Source organism: Fringilla coelebs, assembly GCF_963513975.1.
Source record: "Fringilla coelebs genome assembly, chromosome: 2".
In the NCBI taxonomy this organism is placed as follows: domain Eukaryota; kingdom Metazoa; phylum Chordata; class Aves; order Passeriformes; family Fringillidae; genus Fringilla; species Fringilla coelebs.
The window spans coordinates 96982929-97001883 of NC_140029.1; the positions used below are offsets into that span (position 1 = coordinate 96982929).

The window sequence follows — 18955 nt, forward strand, 5'->3', positions numbered from 1 at the left end:
TTAGGGAGAAAAGTCCTTCTTGTTAATGTCATGGAGACTTCTCCACAAGCAAAAAACCAGTTCTCTCATGACACTGAATTTCCTCACGAATAGCAGCTGCCTAGGGAAATCTGCAATCATGAAGTCCTTCCTATTTTCTACAAGCTTTTCCCACAGCTGTGTTTATGGGCCATGCCAGTTCATGGGGTACTGTTTTAAAGATGAGCTATTCAAAGGCAAAAGTTCTCATTATCTATCACTAAAATAATCTTTATCTCTGGGAACAGGGGGCACAGGACCACACTTCTCTTCTTCTCTGTTCAAATTTCTCACAGGATTATAGCTAATAATTATAGCTTTAACATCAGCTTACTTTAGCATGGAAGCCTTTGCTCGGTATCAAATTGAACCTTTTATCTCCCCCTGGCTTTCATGTGTTACAAGTAAACAGAATCTTTTCTCTACAGCTCTACAAGAGGATTTTAGCTTATTACCTTATTACCTATTCCCAGACCAGAAAGAAAAGAAAGCATTCCTGGAATTTTTCATCTTTAACATATGTTTTTCACAGAATCATATACAGCTTCCCAGTAGTTCTACAGACTATCAATTACACAGAAGTTTTTACATCACTTCCATAAATGCCTCCCATACAAAACCACCACACCCAGAAAGGCTGGTTGCTCCTCCAATCCACAAACTTTGGTGCTGTACTGCCAGGGTTCCCAAGGAACAAAGGCTGTCCTTCCCAGGAACAGCTAAATGCTCTAACACCTGCCACCAGGTACCACCCTCCACCCCTAGACCTAAGATTTGTGCTACTCGTACCCTGTGGGAGCCCCAGCCTCTGCAACCCCCAGAGCAGGGCTGGGTGCCTGTCAGGGGCTGCCTCTTGGGGAGAAAAGCAGCAGAGAAGCTGCATAAAGTGCCTGGTCCAAGCAGCTGGAGAAGGAATCTACCTACAGGTTTATGTGTGCTCCTGGCTGGCAGTGGGAAGTGAGGACCATGAAGCCCCAGATCTGCCTGCTCACCTTTATTTCCATGCCCTAGGTGGAAAGTGCCTGTCTCCATCCAGAGAAAAAGATACTCCCACAAGCAAAGTAAGTAAAGCACCTGCTTGAGCCCCTCGGGGGTGGTGTAGCATGGCATGAATGGGGACATGCTGGAGCTCTCTGTATCACTGAAGAGGCAGCTGGCAGGCACAGCCTTGGGCAGCAGCCATAGCAATGCATTTTGCATCCCAGTGGAGGGAAACCTCCTTACATGCAGTGAGGAATATACCTGCCCTCTGATGTCCCACTCTGCTGGATTACTCTGAGCTCTTTGGTCCTTTTTGATTCCAGAGAAGGCAGCAGGAGTGAGCAGCCATCCCTCCAGTTACTGAGCTCCAGGGGCCTCAGCCACTGCCTTGCAGCTGCCTCCTGCAATGGGACCTTGGCCCTTGTACGTCACTGCCAGACCCACAGGCCTGCAAGCACAGTCGGAGAACTTCTGCTGTGCCCCTGCTTCTTCCCCTGCAAAGGAGGTGGAGGCTGCTGAAGCCAGTGGGCTGCCAGCACAGCACAGCACAGCACAGCACAGCACAGCACAGCACAGCCTATATCTGCTCACACACCAGAGCCTGTTCCCCATACACAAGCACCACCTAGGACTTTCTTTGAACAGATATCAGTATGAGGTGTTCTCCCAACAAAACTGTTTCTTCATATTGAATATACAAATAGGAAAGACTCTATGATAGCCAGGATCACATGTGCTCATGTGAAGCACGAGGTCTTGGTTTAGATTCAGGCTGCTGCCTTTTCCCTCTTGTGGGTAAAGCCATTCATGTAGCAAAGGTATAATACTTTTACTAGTTTCACAAGTTGCCATGTTAGCAAAAGCCCTGTTCTTGTTAGTCATCCACATTGGCAATTTCATAGTAGTAGTAGTTAAGGCAGCACAATAATGCTTGAAAACACTCAAGTTTTCTAAGACGGCAGCGTTAATGTAATGTTAAGTGTCTGATGTCTCTCCTGTCAGGTTGCAAAACAAGTAGGCTTAAAAAGCCCTGTTATCTTGAACTTTAACTTGAGCCAAAGTTAAAGTTCAGCTCTAGAATTTTACAGGAGTAACTGTGACTGTGTTCGCAGGGGTCTCAGGGTGAGGAAAGAGACGAGAAAGTTGACTCCATGTTCAGAAGGCTTGGTTTATTATTTTATGATATATATTATATTAAAAACTATACTAAAAGAATAGAAGGAAGGATTTCATCAGAAGGCTTAGCTAAGAATAGAAAAGGAATGGATAACAAAGGTTCAGACTGACCAAAACTGTTGGAGACAGGTGGACTGTGATTGACTATTAATTAGAAACAACCAGATAAGACCAATTACAGATCCACCTGTTGCATTCCACAGCAGCAAACAATCATTGTTTACATTTTGTTCCTGACACCTCTCAGCTTCCCAGGAGGAAAATCCTAAGGAAAGGATTTTTCATAAAACATGTTGGTGACAAGTAACGTGTTCAATCCACCTCATATTATGAACCAGCCAAACTGATAAAGACAAAGCTAGGAGAAAGCAGGATGTAAAATTACAGACCTCTGCCATTTAAATGTTTATGGGACAGAGAGACAAATTTCCAGAAAAGCTCCATACTTCCAAACCTGTGCACACAGATACCCAGTGCATGTGGCACATCAGGCAGTGCCTCTGTGCCCCAGCACCCAGCCAGTGATCCCAGGCAGAATTAAGGCTGCACGGATCATAAAGCTAAAACACAGAAAGCAAGCTTCATTTCTAAGACAGACACATAAAACTGATTCCAGTTAATTAAATTAAACAAAAAGAAAAACCCAAGAAGATTGCACATCTAGGTTTAATTCAGTCAGTGAGCAGTGTTGGGTGACACAAATGTGTATAAACTAGAAACAAGATAAATCTCAAAAAGCCATCAGATTTATTTAGCTCTCAGAGGTTCAACCCTATTGCCTACTATTGTCACACAAGTTTATGCTTTTGCACAGCCTATGTTCAGTCTGTGACTGAGTAAATCCTGTGCTGATAAAAATCCTTGTCTAGTGTTGCTACACCAGAGAATGACAATCACATGTGTTTTCTTCCTCTTTTCTCAGCACAGACCTGCAGCTATCCACCAGATACCATCAAGGTAAAGACTAAAACTGATTTTCCCTCCCCCCACCCTCTGGAGCAACATCCACATATTAGAAATAAAAAGTGTCCATCATGTTCCTGCAGAAGAAAGAAAAGCCCATAATCAGACTGTTTGCTTAGGATGCAGAAAAACACCAATTTAAGCCTAGATACAAAATAAGTGTATGCACAAAAAACTGAGATGCAGCTCCACTCTTGGGCAGACAGTGGCCAAACAGACTGCAGTACACACTCATAATTTCTGAGGCTGAGTGTAATGTTGTCTGGCCCAAATCAGACAATTCAAGAGGCTGAACCTTGAGATGTTGTCTCAGTGAATGTCCTAAGCCACTGCACAACTTATGTCTGTAGGGGTGCTTCTCTCTCCTTCTCCTTTCCTTCTCTACTCAGCTTTTTGGCAGCCAGTCTCTTGACTGCTGGCAGGTTTCCTGAAACAGTTTCAGTTTCAGCATGACATTTTCTAAAAATCATTTAAATGGACTTTTGCCAACCAGGTTCAGTAATAAAGAAATCTTCAGCTGACAAACAAAGGGAGATTTAATACTTTGAGGCTTAAAGGGTTTTGGTTAATCTTTGCACTATAAATGGCAGATATTTCAACAAATGGCTGTCTCTGTTGGAAAAGAATAAGGTTTCCCCTTCCAGTGTCTCATGCCCTTTCAGGCTGCACATTTAGTTTCTGATAAATCAGAATGGAGCAAATGGTTGCATTGCAACACAGGAAAGACTGGTAAGATAAACATGCTGCCTGTTCATTTTACCTCCCTGTTTTGGGGTTAGATTTAGGAGTTTTGGCAATGCACCCCAGAGTAATTTAAGAGGTAGCTCTATGACTTGGTGTCTGCCCTGCTTCTCTGCCCAAATTAATCATCCTGGAAGGCAGGGGTTGGGGAGCAGCCACTTCTCAACTGTTGCACTTCACAGTCTCGTGGGTTGTTTGTCTGTGGCTGTTTGTGTGTATTAATATGCTGAGCTTGGAGGGGCAGGAGTTGAGTATCTGTGGTTTGCTGCCTCTGCTTTGTAAACAGTGCATTTTAGCAGAAGGTAAATGAAGTTGTCTCTTGAGTCCCTGATGACAAGCAATCACCAGAAGCCCTATGTACTGCAGAATGAAGTGCTGCCATTTAGCAGCCTGAGTTGGTTTGGTTTTGTTTCATTTTTGGTTTTTTGGGTTTTTTTGGGGTTTTTTTTCCAAACAAAGATAACATCAGTAAAGCAAAAGTTGGTGCCCAGCAGATAAGTGGTTGTTTAGCAGAAAATTTCGAAGAAAGTGGGCAAGATGACAGAAAAGGGTGTGATGAAGTGAGCTCATCATTTGTGAGTGTGGGATTGACTGTGGGGGAAGAGGAGGAGGTGGAACTGTAATGGGGAACCTGCCAAGTAGCTATCTGGTTTTGAGAGTTTTTGATGTCCCAAGGAAAAGCCCCAGAGCGTGGTTTGAAAACAGTTCTTGCAGGGATGTTAGTGCAATAGGAAAGATACCCTTTCTGAGTGTTAAATTGGGCCTGTGAATAATGGAAGTTTTCACACTTGCTCCATTGGTGTGTGGGATAAATCACGCCACCTCTGCACTTCAGCCTCCCTACTGATAAGAGAAGGCTGCTGATAACAGCCTTTCAAAACATGATGACTGGAAGGATTCTGGAAAATGTGACTCAGAGCAAGTCTTTGTTAGGCCTCTGTGTTTGAAGGGACAAGAGATGTTCCAGACTTCACTCAATGGATTGAGAGCCACTCACTCATGAAAATTAAGAGCCTACCTGTTCTCATTTCGCAGGTACATTAAGAGAAATACTGCTGTCCTTCCATTGTTGAAATCATGACTAGGGGAGGAGAGAGCCATGCAAGTGTATGCTGATTGTTCTGCTCCTTAAAATTTCTGGAATTTCTTAATCTCAAAACTTTATAAAGCATTGAATCAAAAATCAGAATTTATTTTCACTGAAGTGTTCTCATGGTCAGGAGATCTTCCACGCAAAGCAGAATCTAAATAGACAGTACGATTTGCATAAACTTGGAAAATTCAAGGCAAATTCTGCAGGAATTTTGTTTTAACATTGCCCTTCTTCTAGGGTTGAAAAAGAAAAGCTAACCCTTTGGAGTTTTTAACCCACAAAACAAGGACCTCTGTTCCACTTACAGACTGTGGAAGATAACTACAAATGTCACCACAAACCCAGCAACACTCACTCAAAATACTGCCACTACTGCAGACAACAGAGGATAGCACTATAAAATCAGTAGTTAATCACTGGCTTCAGTACCTAGTGCACTCAAATCAAGAACATAAGGGCAAACAAATTTTTAACTTCTGGCTCCAAGTACCTAATCAGTGCACATTTGCCCTTTAGATTTAATGAGTCATCCTGCTAACTATTTAACGCACAATCACCCACAACCCATTAGCAAACACCTTCAGGAGGCAAAAGGAGGGACAAGTCTAAACAGAGTTGGGAAGGCATTTGCCCACACAATCTTACCTCCTCCTTCACTAATGGCTTTTCTTTCTCTTCCCTCTGTTCTCAAGTACAACATCAGGTGAGAGCTGCTGGGGAGGGGATTAGTCCTCTCTTCATCTCTGGAGAGGCCAGTCCTTCCAGGACAGTGCATCTCCTGGACAGCCACACACACACGCACTTGGGATCTTAATTGCCTCCCAGACCCTACAGTCTCTCTGGCAGCTTGCTGTGACTCCTGTCCCTCCCTTTCTTCCTCTGTTTTCTTATGCTTTTTTTTCTGCAAATCACCCTGACTCCCCTTCCTTCAGTTCCTTCCCTAAATACCCCATATTAAATTTTGTTAAAATCCCAAATGCTCTCCCTTCACATGCATCAATAAAATGTTCCATGAAACTCTCCCTTCTCGCCCACCAGCTCCCATTCCCTGCTTGGGTGAATGTCACAGGGATGATCTGCCACAGGGATGGTTTCTCCTAGGACAGCCCTGGGGGGAGCCAGAGCCCGGGCTGATGCGGGCTGCCTGGCTCCATTAGTGCTGCCCTGCTCCCTCATGTGGGGATGAGCTTCTGCCTCCGCCAAATGGGGCCGTGGGTTGTTGAGCTCTCCAGGTGTGGAGCCACAGCCTGGACATCTGGGAAATGACCGTGGATATACAAACCTAACACTGAGTGTATTAGTCAACTGCATGAGTACAGGCTATGCCAGACCTGCTCGTGTCTCCAAACTTCTTCAGGGTATAACCATACTGAAGCCTGCTCTTTCTCTCATCCCCCTTTTCCCCCTCAGGAGCACGTTGCCAAAAAAGATTCTACAAATTCCGGTGAACTGTGGTACTCGACTGTCAGCCATGATGTAAAACATGAAATCTCTGTGATTGACAGTAATTATCAGACAGAATATGCACTTATCAGTGTGCCTGAGGGGAAGGCAAATGTCACCAGCCCTGAAGAGCATAGTGAATATGATGATGTCCTGGTAACTTAAAAGGTATTCTTTTGCCAGAGGGTATGCAGCCATGATGACCATCCCTCTGCTGTCAGGTCTTCAAACAAATACCTCTCTTGTTACCAAGCTTACTCATTAGGCTACGTCTACCAATCATTTACTGTAAGACAAACTTGTCAATGAACAGCTGATCAGAGAAAGAAACATTGACTGTGTACAGGACTTGACAATTAAACCAGGAGGAATCACTAGCAACTGCCATCGTACGACAATGTTCCTCTATAGAAAATTAGGAGCTACAATATTTTAAGCAACTAAGGCTGTACATTTTTCTGGACTTTTAGAATACGTCTTTTTTTAAAGAGGCCTTATAGAACTACTGCTACAAATCTCAAAAATGCAATAATAACAGGGTCTTTCTGTTTGTTTGGGGAATGTTTCATGTTTTAAATTAAAGCATAAACCTTGTGTTAGATGCACTTCCTCTTGTCCAAAATTTCACTGACATGCTTGATTTGTACCATTATACAATGCACAATTTTTATAAAGAACTCATTTCTTAAATTCCCCTCTCCCCCTTCTAACGTAATACTACTTAGCATGGAGTCTTAGAGTTGGAATTAAATAAAAAGCCCCAAAACAATAAAATGCGTGCAAAACAACTATTACACCCCTGAGAATACTGTTGATACTGATGCTCAGAATTACCTCTCAGTGGCAGAAGTCCAGGTGCTGCTTCTGTGACACAATGCTTCCACAGCTCACTCCTGCTGGAGTCTCCAGTTTGGCCTTCTGCAATGAATGCTAGAGTATCACCTCCTCACAGCCCAGCTCCCCCTCTGCAAGCAGTCTGGACACGTGTGAAGGACTAAAACCAGGCATTCAGCTGTTTACCAGAGCTCACAAAGTGATTATGTGCCTGTGTTCTAGCTGAAGCATGTTTTTTTGCTCCCTCCATTTTTGTAACAAAACAGTATGGAAGAAAATGTTGAACAGTTTTGAGTCTTCCTTTGTATGTGATTGCTGGCTGCAGCCCTGGCTTTATGGTGCAGTGCCTTTGTGACTCCCATCTGCCATTTCCATGCTGGGGATAGTCCATGGGCAAGTGCACGGAGCAGTGGATGGAGACAGTGCATCTTGTGCAGGTATCACTGCTGTGGCAGGCAGCTGAGTCTGCCCAAAATTCACACTGGCTGCTGTAGGTACACAGATGACACCTGACACAGGATTTTAAAGGACTGACTGTACACCCACAAGCTGCTTTTTAACAATATCTCAGTTGTCAAAGTCATTAAAGTATCTTCATTCCTTCTATTAAAATTAATATTGATCATTCATACAAAATATCATGGTGTAATAATGTGCTTTTAAATTATTTTTTAATTAGTACTTGACATAATACTGTGTTTTCCCACTGCTACATCTCTAATGGATTGAGTCATAATTAATTAACTTTTAAATTTTCTTTTACATGATCAATATACCTCACAGCTATATAACCAGAAACTACTTTTTTTTCACACTTCCTTCAATGAGAGTTCAAAACCTGACTGGATGCAGTCTGTAAAGTCAGACATCTTCTGGTGAATATCCCATCTTACTACAGCTCCACCTCCTTCTTTCCTATGAGGTTCTGGGGTAAAGGTACAGACATAGAGGAGGATGTCTGGGGAAAAAAAAAATGAATGCTTGACTCCTTTCTCAACTCTTAATGCCTATATAGCTATCAACATAAAGAAGTTTAATTATTACATTATTTTTCAGTTCCTAGAATCAACATACGGAAGTGTTTAAGGAAAGGTCAGGTGTCTCGGTGAGAACAACAAGATTGAGCAGCATCTCAACAGCAGTTTATTTCTTTGCTGCTGGTACTTTCATAGCCTGCTGCTTTTGGGACAAGCCATATAAACCTTCCCCAGCATAAGAATCAAAAGGAGTCTCTCTTCTACCTGAATACTGCATAGATTATTACAGCAAGAGAAATTATAGTTCGTATATCTTACAAACCAAGAGAGAATCAGAATAAGCCGCGAATATGAGAGTCATGCAAACTACTAATTTGGTCCAGAACATTTCCCAAGCTCAGTTTAAATGCATGCAACAATAACAACTATGAGTTTGAGCATATAACTCTGTCAGACATGCTTCATACAGCACAGCATTTAGAATTCCAATGACTATTTTCCAGCTCACACAGTTGAAAGACTAGAGCTGCTAAAGAATGTAAACAGACACTTTGAGAGTAAAAACTAAATAATTTAATGCACAATAACATTGTCAGATTACTCCTTAAATAAACTAGTAGTATTAGAAGGAGAAAAACAATTTTCCATTACATTTCTAACAATACAAAATGCTTCTTAAAATAAAAGTTCTATTCAACAGTACTAACATTTATAAGACTATAAATAAATGACAAGATATAGTTCACTCACATGGTAGTGAATATGTTCCATTCTGCATAAAGGTGATTTAATTTTTCTGTTATAGCCAGTTACTGCCTGCAACTTTTGTGCCACTCTGGCCTATGTCTTCTTCTCCAGCACCATCCTCTTGGCACTGATTCATCTCCTCTGGTCTGCCATCAACAAGAACTACTTACTGCCTTATTAAGGCAAATACCTTACATCTGTTAATTTTTATCCACAGTGCTAGGCAGGAACTATAATTAAGGATATAGACTGGTCTTCAGATTTACAAAACCAGGTCAAGTATCTGTCTATTCACCAGCAGCAGTAGCTAACTGTAAAAGCACACTGCTAATTCGACCCTCTCAATATTCCTGTGACATTCAGCTGCATTAGTGAACAAGACATGTCTCTTCACGCTGTTGCTTTCTTCTTTCGTATTTCACATTGAAGAAGAGAAAAATAGAGCAAAGAACACCTTATCCAAGGAGGCTGTAGGAAGAATAAGAAAATTATGAGAGCTAAAGCATTCTTAAGAAGCTAGTGCAAAGGCCTTGCATGTAATTAAAGAATACAAATACATATATATACACACACACGCACATATATATGTATTTACGTTTTCAGGCTGTTTTACAAGGAAAGAGCAACAAGTAAATGTGGCATATGAAGTTTGGAGAGAAAAAAGTAACATATATGAATTTGAGTGGAAGTGAGCATTGAGGATGAAGCTCTACACATAATTTTGCATGAGCCAAGAGAAGAAGAAAGGAGCCATATGCAAGATTGCTTTCAAAGCTCATGCAGAACATTCAGATTTAATCATAAGGCATGACAAAGCAGAGCTTTCAAAGTCAACAGAGCATGCATCAAATACATTATTTTCTCAAGGGTGAAATGGATTACTGAGATATAGAAGAAGGAAGTAGTGGTGCTATAGCAATACAACATTATCATAAATATACCACATTTTCCATTTACAGTATTGCACCACAGACAGTATTTACAGGACAACAATTTTAGAAGTGTTTCTACCTAATGAATAGTTCCCTGCCCTGGGATTACTTGTAGACAGGGAATCGCATCTCTTCTAGGTAGTGATGAAGATGAGGAATCTTTCCATAATTTCTCTGAAAGTTAAAACAGTACTATATTACTATTAAAACAAAACTTTAAATAGTTATTTCAACATATTCTTTCCTGTCTCCTTTTACACTACTTTTTCTAAGAATCCTGTCAATATATAAGGAATAAAATTCTTCTAAAAATTGTAACTCATGACCCGTTGATCTCTTGTCCCTTGGTAAGAATCCCAAGAAAAACCAATACAAGTTAATTGCAAACCTTACTTACCTACACTGCAATGCTGAATTGCTAGCCTACCATTATTCTAAAAGCACATAGGTGTGGCTCAGTAAATTGGTACTGGGGGGAGGCAGCTCCATGCATTGTTTTTAGTATAGCTTCAAAGCTCATGTGACTTTTATATGGGCATTTCTATCAGGACAAATATAAATGCACTGGAATCACTACCTAGTTGCTGGTAGTCATTGCCTAGAAAACCTGGAAGAATGAACATATATTACCTTTAAAGATATTTCTGTAATAAATTTCCCAGAAAACTACAGAAAGACAAAAATCAGGACTCTTTTTCATGCCTTGGATTAATTTTTTTTTGTTAGCATTCAAAATCAAATGTACAATAAGGAGAAGTATTTTTAAATATTTGTCTCCCCATTATGGTACACGTACATACAAGGAGAATTTTTCTGTGCAGATAAAATGCAATATTAGATCAGAAAAGTTTGGTTGGAGTCCACAGCTAACCAGTCTCATCACTATTCCCTTTCTCATCAGAGGACCAAACCGTGAGTCCCAGGTTTTAAGTTAAGCATATTAAGACTTTCTGAAAGCTATTTTAAAATATTCTTAATACTGTTATGCAAATCATATATACTAATGAATCTCAAGATCTTTCTAGAAATATTTCCCTCCTTTCCTACAAATACTTCTGCTCTTTGTAAAGAAACAGTTTCTCTAAGGTACAGCACTTACATGTGAGAGAAATTGGGTTGAGTTTTAACCTGTCACATTCAGATGTCCCAGGATTAAGAGTATCTTCATCATAAATATTTTGACGTAAAATGTTCCTTATAAAATCTGGGTTCATACTGTTTTCCATAAATCCCTCTGTTGATGGTGGTACAGAAAACACTAGCTGATAAATTACAGTGGAGCTTTCATTACTGAAAAACAAAGTCAAGGATGAATGTCTTCAAGTGTCAACAGGATCTTTTCTTTGAAAGACTGACTATTCATATCAATGTTGTGATGGATTTTTTAAAAAAAAATATTCCCCAAGAAAAGCATGATGAAAGAAAACTGCCAGAGATGCCAGTTTCTGCCTCCCCCTCCCTCCTCAGAACAGCTCTTGAAACTGGGTACGTACTTGAAGCCAGCCAGAGATGTGTTTTAAAAACCATGAGGGGCAATTGGACATGTGTTCTGATGGGATGCACTTTCCAGTACTGGTGCTTCAAAGAAGCTACTGATAAGAGGTGTTGCAATATCCTCATGCATAGTTTCACTAGAAACCTGTGGGAAGGTTTATTTTCTTGCTAGCAGTATCTGGGATCACGCAGCTGTGCTCCTGACTCAGCTCTGGAGTGGATTACACAAACCAGTGAACTGGAGACCATCTGTGGAGATTTCATTTTTTGTGGTCTACCAAAACTGAGTACAATTCAACAGCTATCTTCTATACTCACAGAATTCCAAACATTTTCAAAAAGTACTTGAATGGGGGGAAATCAAAGGAAAGAAAGAGAGGGAGAGAGCAAGAGAGAGACATCAAAGAGGCAGAGATAGTTATTATCTAATCAATATATGTATAGAACCACAGCTTTGTACTTAATGGTCTAAATCATAGTACCCATAAGGCTTAAGAGCTACAGTTCATTGTTGAACAAAGCTGGCATGCTCAAGGCTGGCAGGGGAAGGGAGCATATTCCTCAAGGGAGCAAAGTGCCTTTGTGAATGCCACTTGCCACATTGCAACGTGGCTATTTGTCTGTCATTGCTATCTCAAAGGTCCTGGGACTTTACAAAACTACTTCCCTTGATTTTGTCCTCTCTTTCTAATTTCTTCTGTAAGAGTTCTTTTTAAGTAGTCCTTGGGAAAGCTCTCTGTCTTCCCTTGCCTTCCTGCTATCTCTCCATGACAGGAGACATGTATATTCCTCTTGCCTTTATATCTTTTGGGAACAAAATTATTCTCTCCTCCCTATGAACCCTGTTTTATATATTTAAGATTATTTAAACTACATCAATCTTAAGCGTCTCCAGCAATTAATTTTCCTTTAAATAAATACCCTTGAATATGTTTATTAAGGGCTGAAATAGGAACCAAAGATAACAGAGATGATACTTCACAGCAGCAATATGTTCCTGTCATTATATAATTTTAGCAGCATTTACCATTTACTCCAGATGATCCTTTGACCAGTTTTCACTGCCTATACACATAATTTTCCCCATTTTTCAGAGATTTAAATATTGTACATATTTACATAAGTACATATATGTTTCATCAAAAGCCTGTAATTTTCAGGTAACTTTGGGCACAGAAATTGCTTACCTGAAAGAAATCACCTGAGCTGACCTAAAGTAACGTCCTAAAGCTGGAGATGAGCTGTAGACCTCTGTTAGCTGAGAGAGAGAGAAAATAAATATTTCTTCTATTCAATCTCTTTTTTTCCCTCACAAAGAAAAAAAAAAAAAGCACAGCAAATCATTCCTTCAAAGTGCTTTAAGGAGCATAAAAACAGGTGCTGAAGGTCAAATAACAGCAAATATCTGCCCTGGAAAAGGTAGAGAGTAATTTAAATTTGACAGACAAGTTAATTGTACATTTGAGTGATTGCGATGTAACCTTAACACAAGGGGTGCACTCACAGTGAACTAAAAGCATGTGCTCATGTTGCTGTGAGCAGCTAATACTGTTAGGTTTGGGATCTAATTAGTACCAAAAGGCTCTTCTAACTCTTTGTGTGGGAGAGGGCCTCTGTCTTGAGATTGCCTTCCCACCATGCCCAAATGATAACTTCCACATATGCTGAGCATATTTCAGCTGTAACTCAGAGCTGTGCTGGCTCAGAGCAGAAATCACAGCTATAAACCCAGGCTGTAATCATGTACTCCTAAGAATGCAGCACACAAGATGTTTAGCCCATATTATGCTTAGATGACTTTCACAGGCCTCTCCTAAATTATTCAATGATTCTATGAAAAAGGTGAAGACAATGTCTTTACAAACGGTCAAATTTATGGGAAAAAAATCAATACTTTCTTGTGCTTAAAAGCAGACTTCTTTTTTCTAGATTGTGACTTTAAAAAGTACAACACATTTTATTTGTGGACTTGCAAATGACTGAGTTGCTACACAGAGAAACAGAAACTTCAAATGCAAAACACTGAAGCAGAATCAACTTTGCCAAGAATCACATAAACACTTACCCTCTTAGTAATGTTCTCGGAGGAGAAGTGTGGGAGACCACACATTAACTCCAATGTTCCTGAAAAATTGTGAAAATTTCCATTGCTTAGTAATTCATCAGGATTCCAGTAGTCATCCTCATCTGTGTAAACATCTAATAATTAAAAGGAGATAGAAAGGGAAGAAAAAAGTTTCACACAGCTGAAGTATTGAAAAACAATCCTCTTGGCTTTCTCCAGGGTGGCTTTCTCATAGATTTCTTAGGTAAGGACTGACTGGGAAAGACGGAAAGAAAGTGCAAGTCACCTGAAAAAAAGTGACATCGCCTGGAAGTCAATCACCAACCTCCATTAGCAAAAGTCATCTGCTCAGGGAGTCTGACAGGCAATGACCCCATGGGACCTAAGTCATCCATGGCACTTGTTCCAACATTAAAAACATAATTTCTGTCCTCATATCCAAATCTCTTCTTGTGATATTTTCTCACTTAGCTACAAACTAGAATTGTCACCTGATCAGGATACTAGTTGCTTGCTGCCTGTTAAGATAAAAGCATTGACAACAACTACTGAACTACAATACCACCCTCTGCAGTCGGTATCCCAGTTCCTTCAGCAGTTTACTGAAGGACATTAAAGGATGTTATTGTTGCATTTATGTTCTATTAGTGCATACATATTGCATGTTTGTATTACTGTAGCCAAGAGCGAGATACTTACTAGAATAAAGAATTAGGCTGATGAGAATGACCAGGAAAATCACTAGCAATATCGTAGATATAACCATCCATAGTTTACACTTCCAGAAAACTACATTCCTGCATGATTTCCAGGGACCTCCATCCTAGGTATAAAAGAGAAGGACATATTGATTAATCAAATACGGCAGGAAAAAAATACAGAAAAATGTCTCTGCTGTCACACTTAGAAACAAAACCCCCACATAGATGGGAGAACCTCATTGGTAAGCAATGTCCTACATCAGGGGTTCCCAGCCTTGACTACTGCTGCAGGAGAAAATGCAGACCTAGAGAAGGTAAAGGACATTCATTTGAGAGAGATCATTCCCCTTTGCACAGAAGTTCCAACTCCTGAATGGCCCATAAAGCTAAAGTACTGCAAAGGTGATTTCTTGGCTCCACGTTTGTTTTTTTTAACTACGTGAATTAAATCTGCATATTCCACAAGCACTCCTTTTAATGTTTTTCATCTCTCCCAACTAAAAAGGTGTCTCTGGAGGTATTTCCAGTATCATTCACCTCTGCAGCATTGATGATATCAACCTGCATAGCTTCTGGATGCCAGCATCCAATGCAAAGGCAATGCTATTCAATAGATACTATTGAGTTAAACCCTCCATAAAATAATTGAGAATTTTATAGCTGACTTACTTTTTCTTCAGAAGATTGGAAACTTGAAGGTTATTAAGTGTATTTAACAGAGTTTAACACAAATCTCAGCTATTCTATGAGGTCAAAAGAAAACCACTCAAAGCAATGGTGCAGGTATGTACATTCATATGGGGAAGAACTCATAAGCAGACCATGCTGTCTTTTTAATTACTCCTCTCCCTCCCTCTCCATCCACCATAAAGGTAGTCATAAGCTATATGTCCTTTTTGTCATCAGTAGCAGGTTAGGAAAAGCACATGCTGTAGGTTGTCTGGGCCACACAAGTGTAGATTGGCAGGAATCAGCTGCTGCTGGAGGCACTAATCCAGGTTTCTTTCCTTTACTTTTTGAACTTTCTAAGAAAACAGAATAACAGAGAAGCTTTCACTGAATTTAACTGAATTGAGCAGCTGGCTAAAAGCTTCTATGTGGTGGCAGGGGAACGGGGAGAGAAAACAGACACAAAGTGCTTACAAGAGAGATTCCTTCAGGAACAGAGGCAGAAAAAGGAAAACACTCTCTAGAAAAAGGAAAACACTCTCTATAGACACCTCTGCACACAGAACTTTGCTCTGTAGGAGCATGAACGGCAAACACTGAGTATGGTTTGGTTTACAGCATGCTTTCAGCTGTCATCACATTTACTTTTTCTGTTATTTGATTTTTAAAATATTTTATAGAAATATATATTGTATAGAAGTATTAATTTCAATTTAATACTTACCACTAGCATATAGTTTTGTATTTTAAAAAATTTTAAAAGCCAGTAACTACTGCCTAGAGTGCAACTATGAAATCAGCCATAGCCCCACTCAGTTGAGACAGGCAGCTGTCAAGCCCAAGTTTTGATTGAGCCACCATATAGTAAAATCAGGACCCCTGACTAAGGGAAATGATTTGCATCTGACTCCAAAACTTCGGAATGCTGAATACTCACTTTATTAACACTATATTATATTATACTATACTACACTACAAAGAATACTAAAGAATACTTACCCCTAACTAACAACTTGAGACTGTCTGCAGACCAACAGTCCACACAGCTTGGACCTGATGAGCTAATTAACATGAACAATCTCTACCAACTACCAAATTCCTTCAAGTAAACAACCTTCCCAATGCAGTCCACATGTGCAAAACACCAGGAGCAGCAAGCAGACATAAAAATTGTTTTCCCTCTCTGCTTCTCCCTGGAAAAACCTGAGAGAGAATTAAGTCTGTCTCTGTTCAGAGGGCATGTGAATACCACACCACCACATGTTTAGACTATCACACAACAACTCTTAATCACACATAGCAAACTGGCTCGATCCCAAGAAAACATTCATCTCCTCAACTAGTCCAACACCTTCCGAACTTTGCCAATAGGCCAGGGGGGAGCAACAGCACTTTAGAAATTCTCTCCCTGGTGGACAGGACAGCTCTGATTAACCTGCCAGCTGAGCAGAAAGCAGAACATTGTAACTTCCAGTAGTGTGTATAGGACGGGAAGCCACCTATAATCAGCATAAAGAAAGCTCAAATGAAAACTCATCTTTGGAAAGGGGAAGGATGAACCCAAGGGTAAGGTTTCTCGAGACAGTCCAGCAGACCTAGCTGACCCTTGCTTCTCCTCCTCCCTCTGCTGCTCCTCTTTGCACCTCCTGGAATGTGTCTGGCCCTGCAGCGAGCTGATTCAGCTTTCCAGGCCACGGGAGAAGTAACTTGACCCATGACACAAGAGAACAAAGGGGGTTTTTGCCTAGTCAGCGGAATAAATCAGCCCCAGAGGTGAGGATCGGGGCTCCCCCAAGAAAGCAGTGAAGTCACAGGAGCGGGAAGGGACGGGCGGTGCCTCAGGCAGAGAGCTCCCGGCAGAGTCAGCCGTGCTCACAGGAAAGCGGGAAACATCTTCACGCCAACACAAATACTCCTGCAGTAAGTAGTATAATTCACTGTACAGCAGTCACGTGTGAATATGTTATAGCTCTGCCGGAATTAGTCTGTTCTGTAGCTTTAAATTAGGGACTTGGAGCTATGTCCCTTAAGATTCACGTGTTGATCTTAACTGAGGCTTTGGAGCATTCTGTTCATACAAATTCATAATGTTTAGCAACTGAAAATTACTCAGAGAAAGAGAATCGAGCTCTGTTCGAGGACATCTTATTTTTGTTTGGCAGCACTGTTTCCTGGTTAACTTCTACTGAAGGAAAGACTGGTTTTAAAATTTATTTCAACTATTCTCTTTTCTGGTTTTGAGCCCAATCCTACTGATAGCACATTAGAAGAGAAAACAAAACTCAGAGAACCAATTACAGTTTCACTTCCTAAATTAATGCTTAAAATCCCACTCTCAGACACTTGATTGATAAGGAAAAATAATTATATTTAATGTTTTTTTAGCTTCTTTCCCTCTACCTCAAAAAGCAGACTAAATCCCGCCTACAAAATGTTCCTTCAAGTGTCATTTCTCTTGCTGAGTAGTATTTCCCCCCACCGGAAGGATCAAAATGACCAAATGAAGTTCCTACCTTTCTCTTTTGACCATTTAGAGGCTTGTGACGATCAGTCTCACTTTCCTCCATATTATGTTCCCCTAATTCAATAATCTCATGCTCCTGAGCAGAGCTCTGCCTTTTCATTGCTTCTTTCTCGGAAGAGGGTCCTCTGCGAGGACCTCTGTCTCTGAAGTGAGCACGGAGCCAGCTCATTTCCTTCTTGTTTCAGCTGCAAATACGGTCAGTAGCAACTCTGACGCAAGGCTGGAAACAGGAAGAGTGGGGATAGTGTTCACAGGAGAGGTCCCAAGGTACTGTTAAATTAGGGAAATTCCTTAGAAGAACAAATCAAGTCAGCTGCCCTAGCTGCAGAGAAAGGGAAGGCAGAGGAAGTATCGATTTGCATAGCCGTGAGAACTCTGACTCTCAGCTGTGCAATAACTAGGTTTTCCAGTTTGCCTACCTTCCTGTACCAGCCCATGACAAGCAAGTGACTAAACCTTCAGCAATGCTGGGACAATTTTGAGAGAAAGCAGTATTTTCTCTGCTGCTGTCAGCCAAAACAATAAAATGTTATTACTGTTATCCATGCAGCTAAACAGATGCGGTGCTGAACAGCACGAACAGAGTGAAAGTTCATAGAGCATGTTGTTTGCTTAGGCTGGGACTCTGTCAACACTTGTGATTCTAGTCTCCCTCTATAGTCAATAAAGAAATGAACACTAATGACCTTTGTGCTATAAATTGTTCTCCCTGTAGCTATTTTACTGCCTAAAATCATATCTAGTGTTAAAGAACCATTTATGTCCTTTAACATACTATCCAGCCTAAACCTGAGAAGCTACTTTCAGGTAAAAAAACCCCAGAGGACATAGATAAAGAGAAGAGAAAGATGGGCTTAAATTTCAATCTGTGCTCTTTTTTTTTGCACTAGCTTCCCACGTGCAGTCTCATGTGCACTTGGAGTCACTCACAGCAGCTTACTGTAGCCAGGGGCTGATTACGACCCCAGCCTCCTAAGTATCCTTGATCCTACTGCATCTTATTTCTCCTGTTCACACTCCATCCCCATGTTTCTCCTTCCTTCCCACAGAGCATCTCTCTCCCCTCTGACTCAAAAGGTCTGGGCAGACAGCTGGTAACCACACCCTTCCTCACTCTTCTTTTCCAGCACAGGGAGTATCATGCATTAAGAACCAAACACAGCCTCTCTCCCGGAGCCCCTTTCCTGCTGCCACTTACAACGCCGCTCCTTTTTCCTGCCAAAAGCTCAGGGGGCTCTCCCCTCATCCCACCACTCCAATTTTCTCTTTGTGCAACTCACCTTGGTTCTGATGCCTGAAGCACATCCGGGGTTTGCATTCCTGATGTCGTGTCACACCCATCTAGTCAAAGGCACTCCATGAAAGTGAGCACGTCTTCGGTTTATTCCACAAGAAAAAAGAAATACAATTTGTATACCCCACACATTTTGGTTCTGAGAATCTTTAAACCTCTGGAGGACTGAAGGTGAAACTGAGCAGTCATCAAAATCTTAACCTGTCTCTGGATCCACAAGATCTTACTTGGGACATCTCACACTAGAAAAGCCTTATCTGGTTCTCACTATTCCTGCTGGATATCAGGCTCAATTATTTAATT

The 18955-nt window shown here is 40.9% G+C and overlaps 1 protein-coding gene across 1 annotated transcript; it reads right to left on the reverse strand.

Annotated features, from left to right (window-relative positions):
- Positions 1-8995: 8995 nt before the first annotated feature.
- On the reverse strand, positions 8996-17557 carry LOC311165562 (TPA-induced transmembrane protein). Its single transcript, XM_084225637.1, has 6 exons — positions 17348-17557; positions 14164-14287; positions 13465-13598; positions 12587-12657; positions 11005-11195; positions 8996-10079 (listed from the first exon to the last, which is right to left on the reverse strand). Coding segments are annotated over exons 1-6 (702 nt in total). The 5' UTR covers positions 17528-17557; the 3' UTR covers positions 8996-10077.
- Between the last annotated feature and the right edge of the window lie 1398 nt (positions 17558-18955).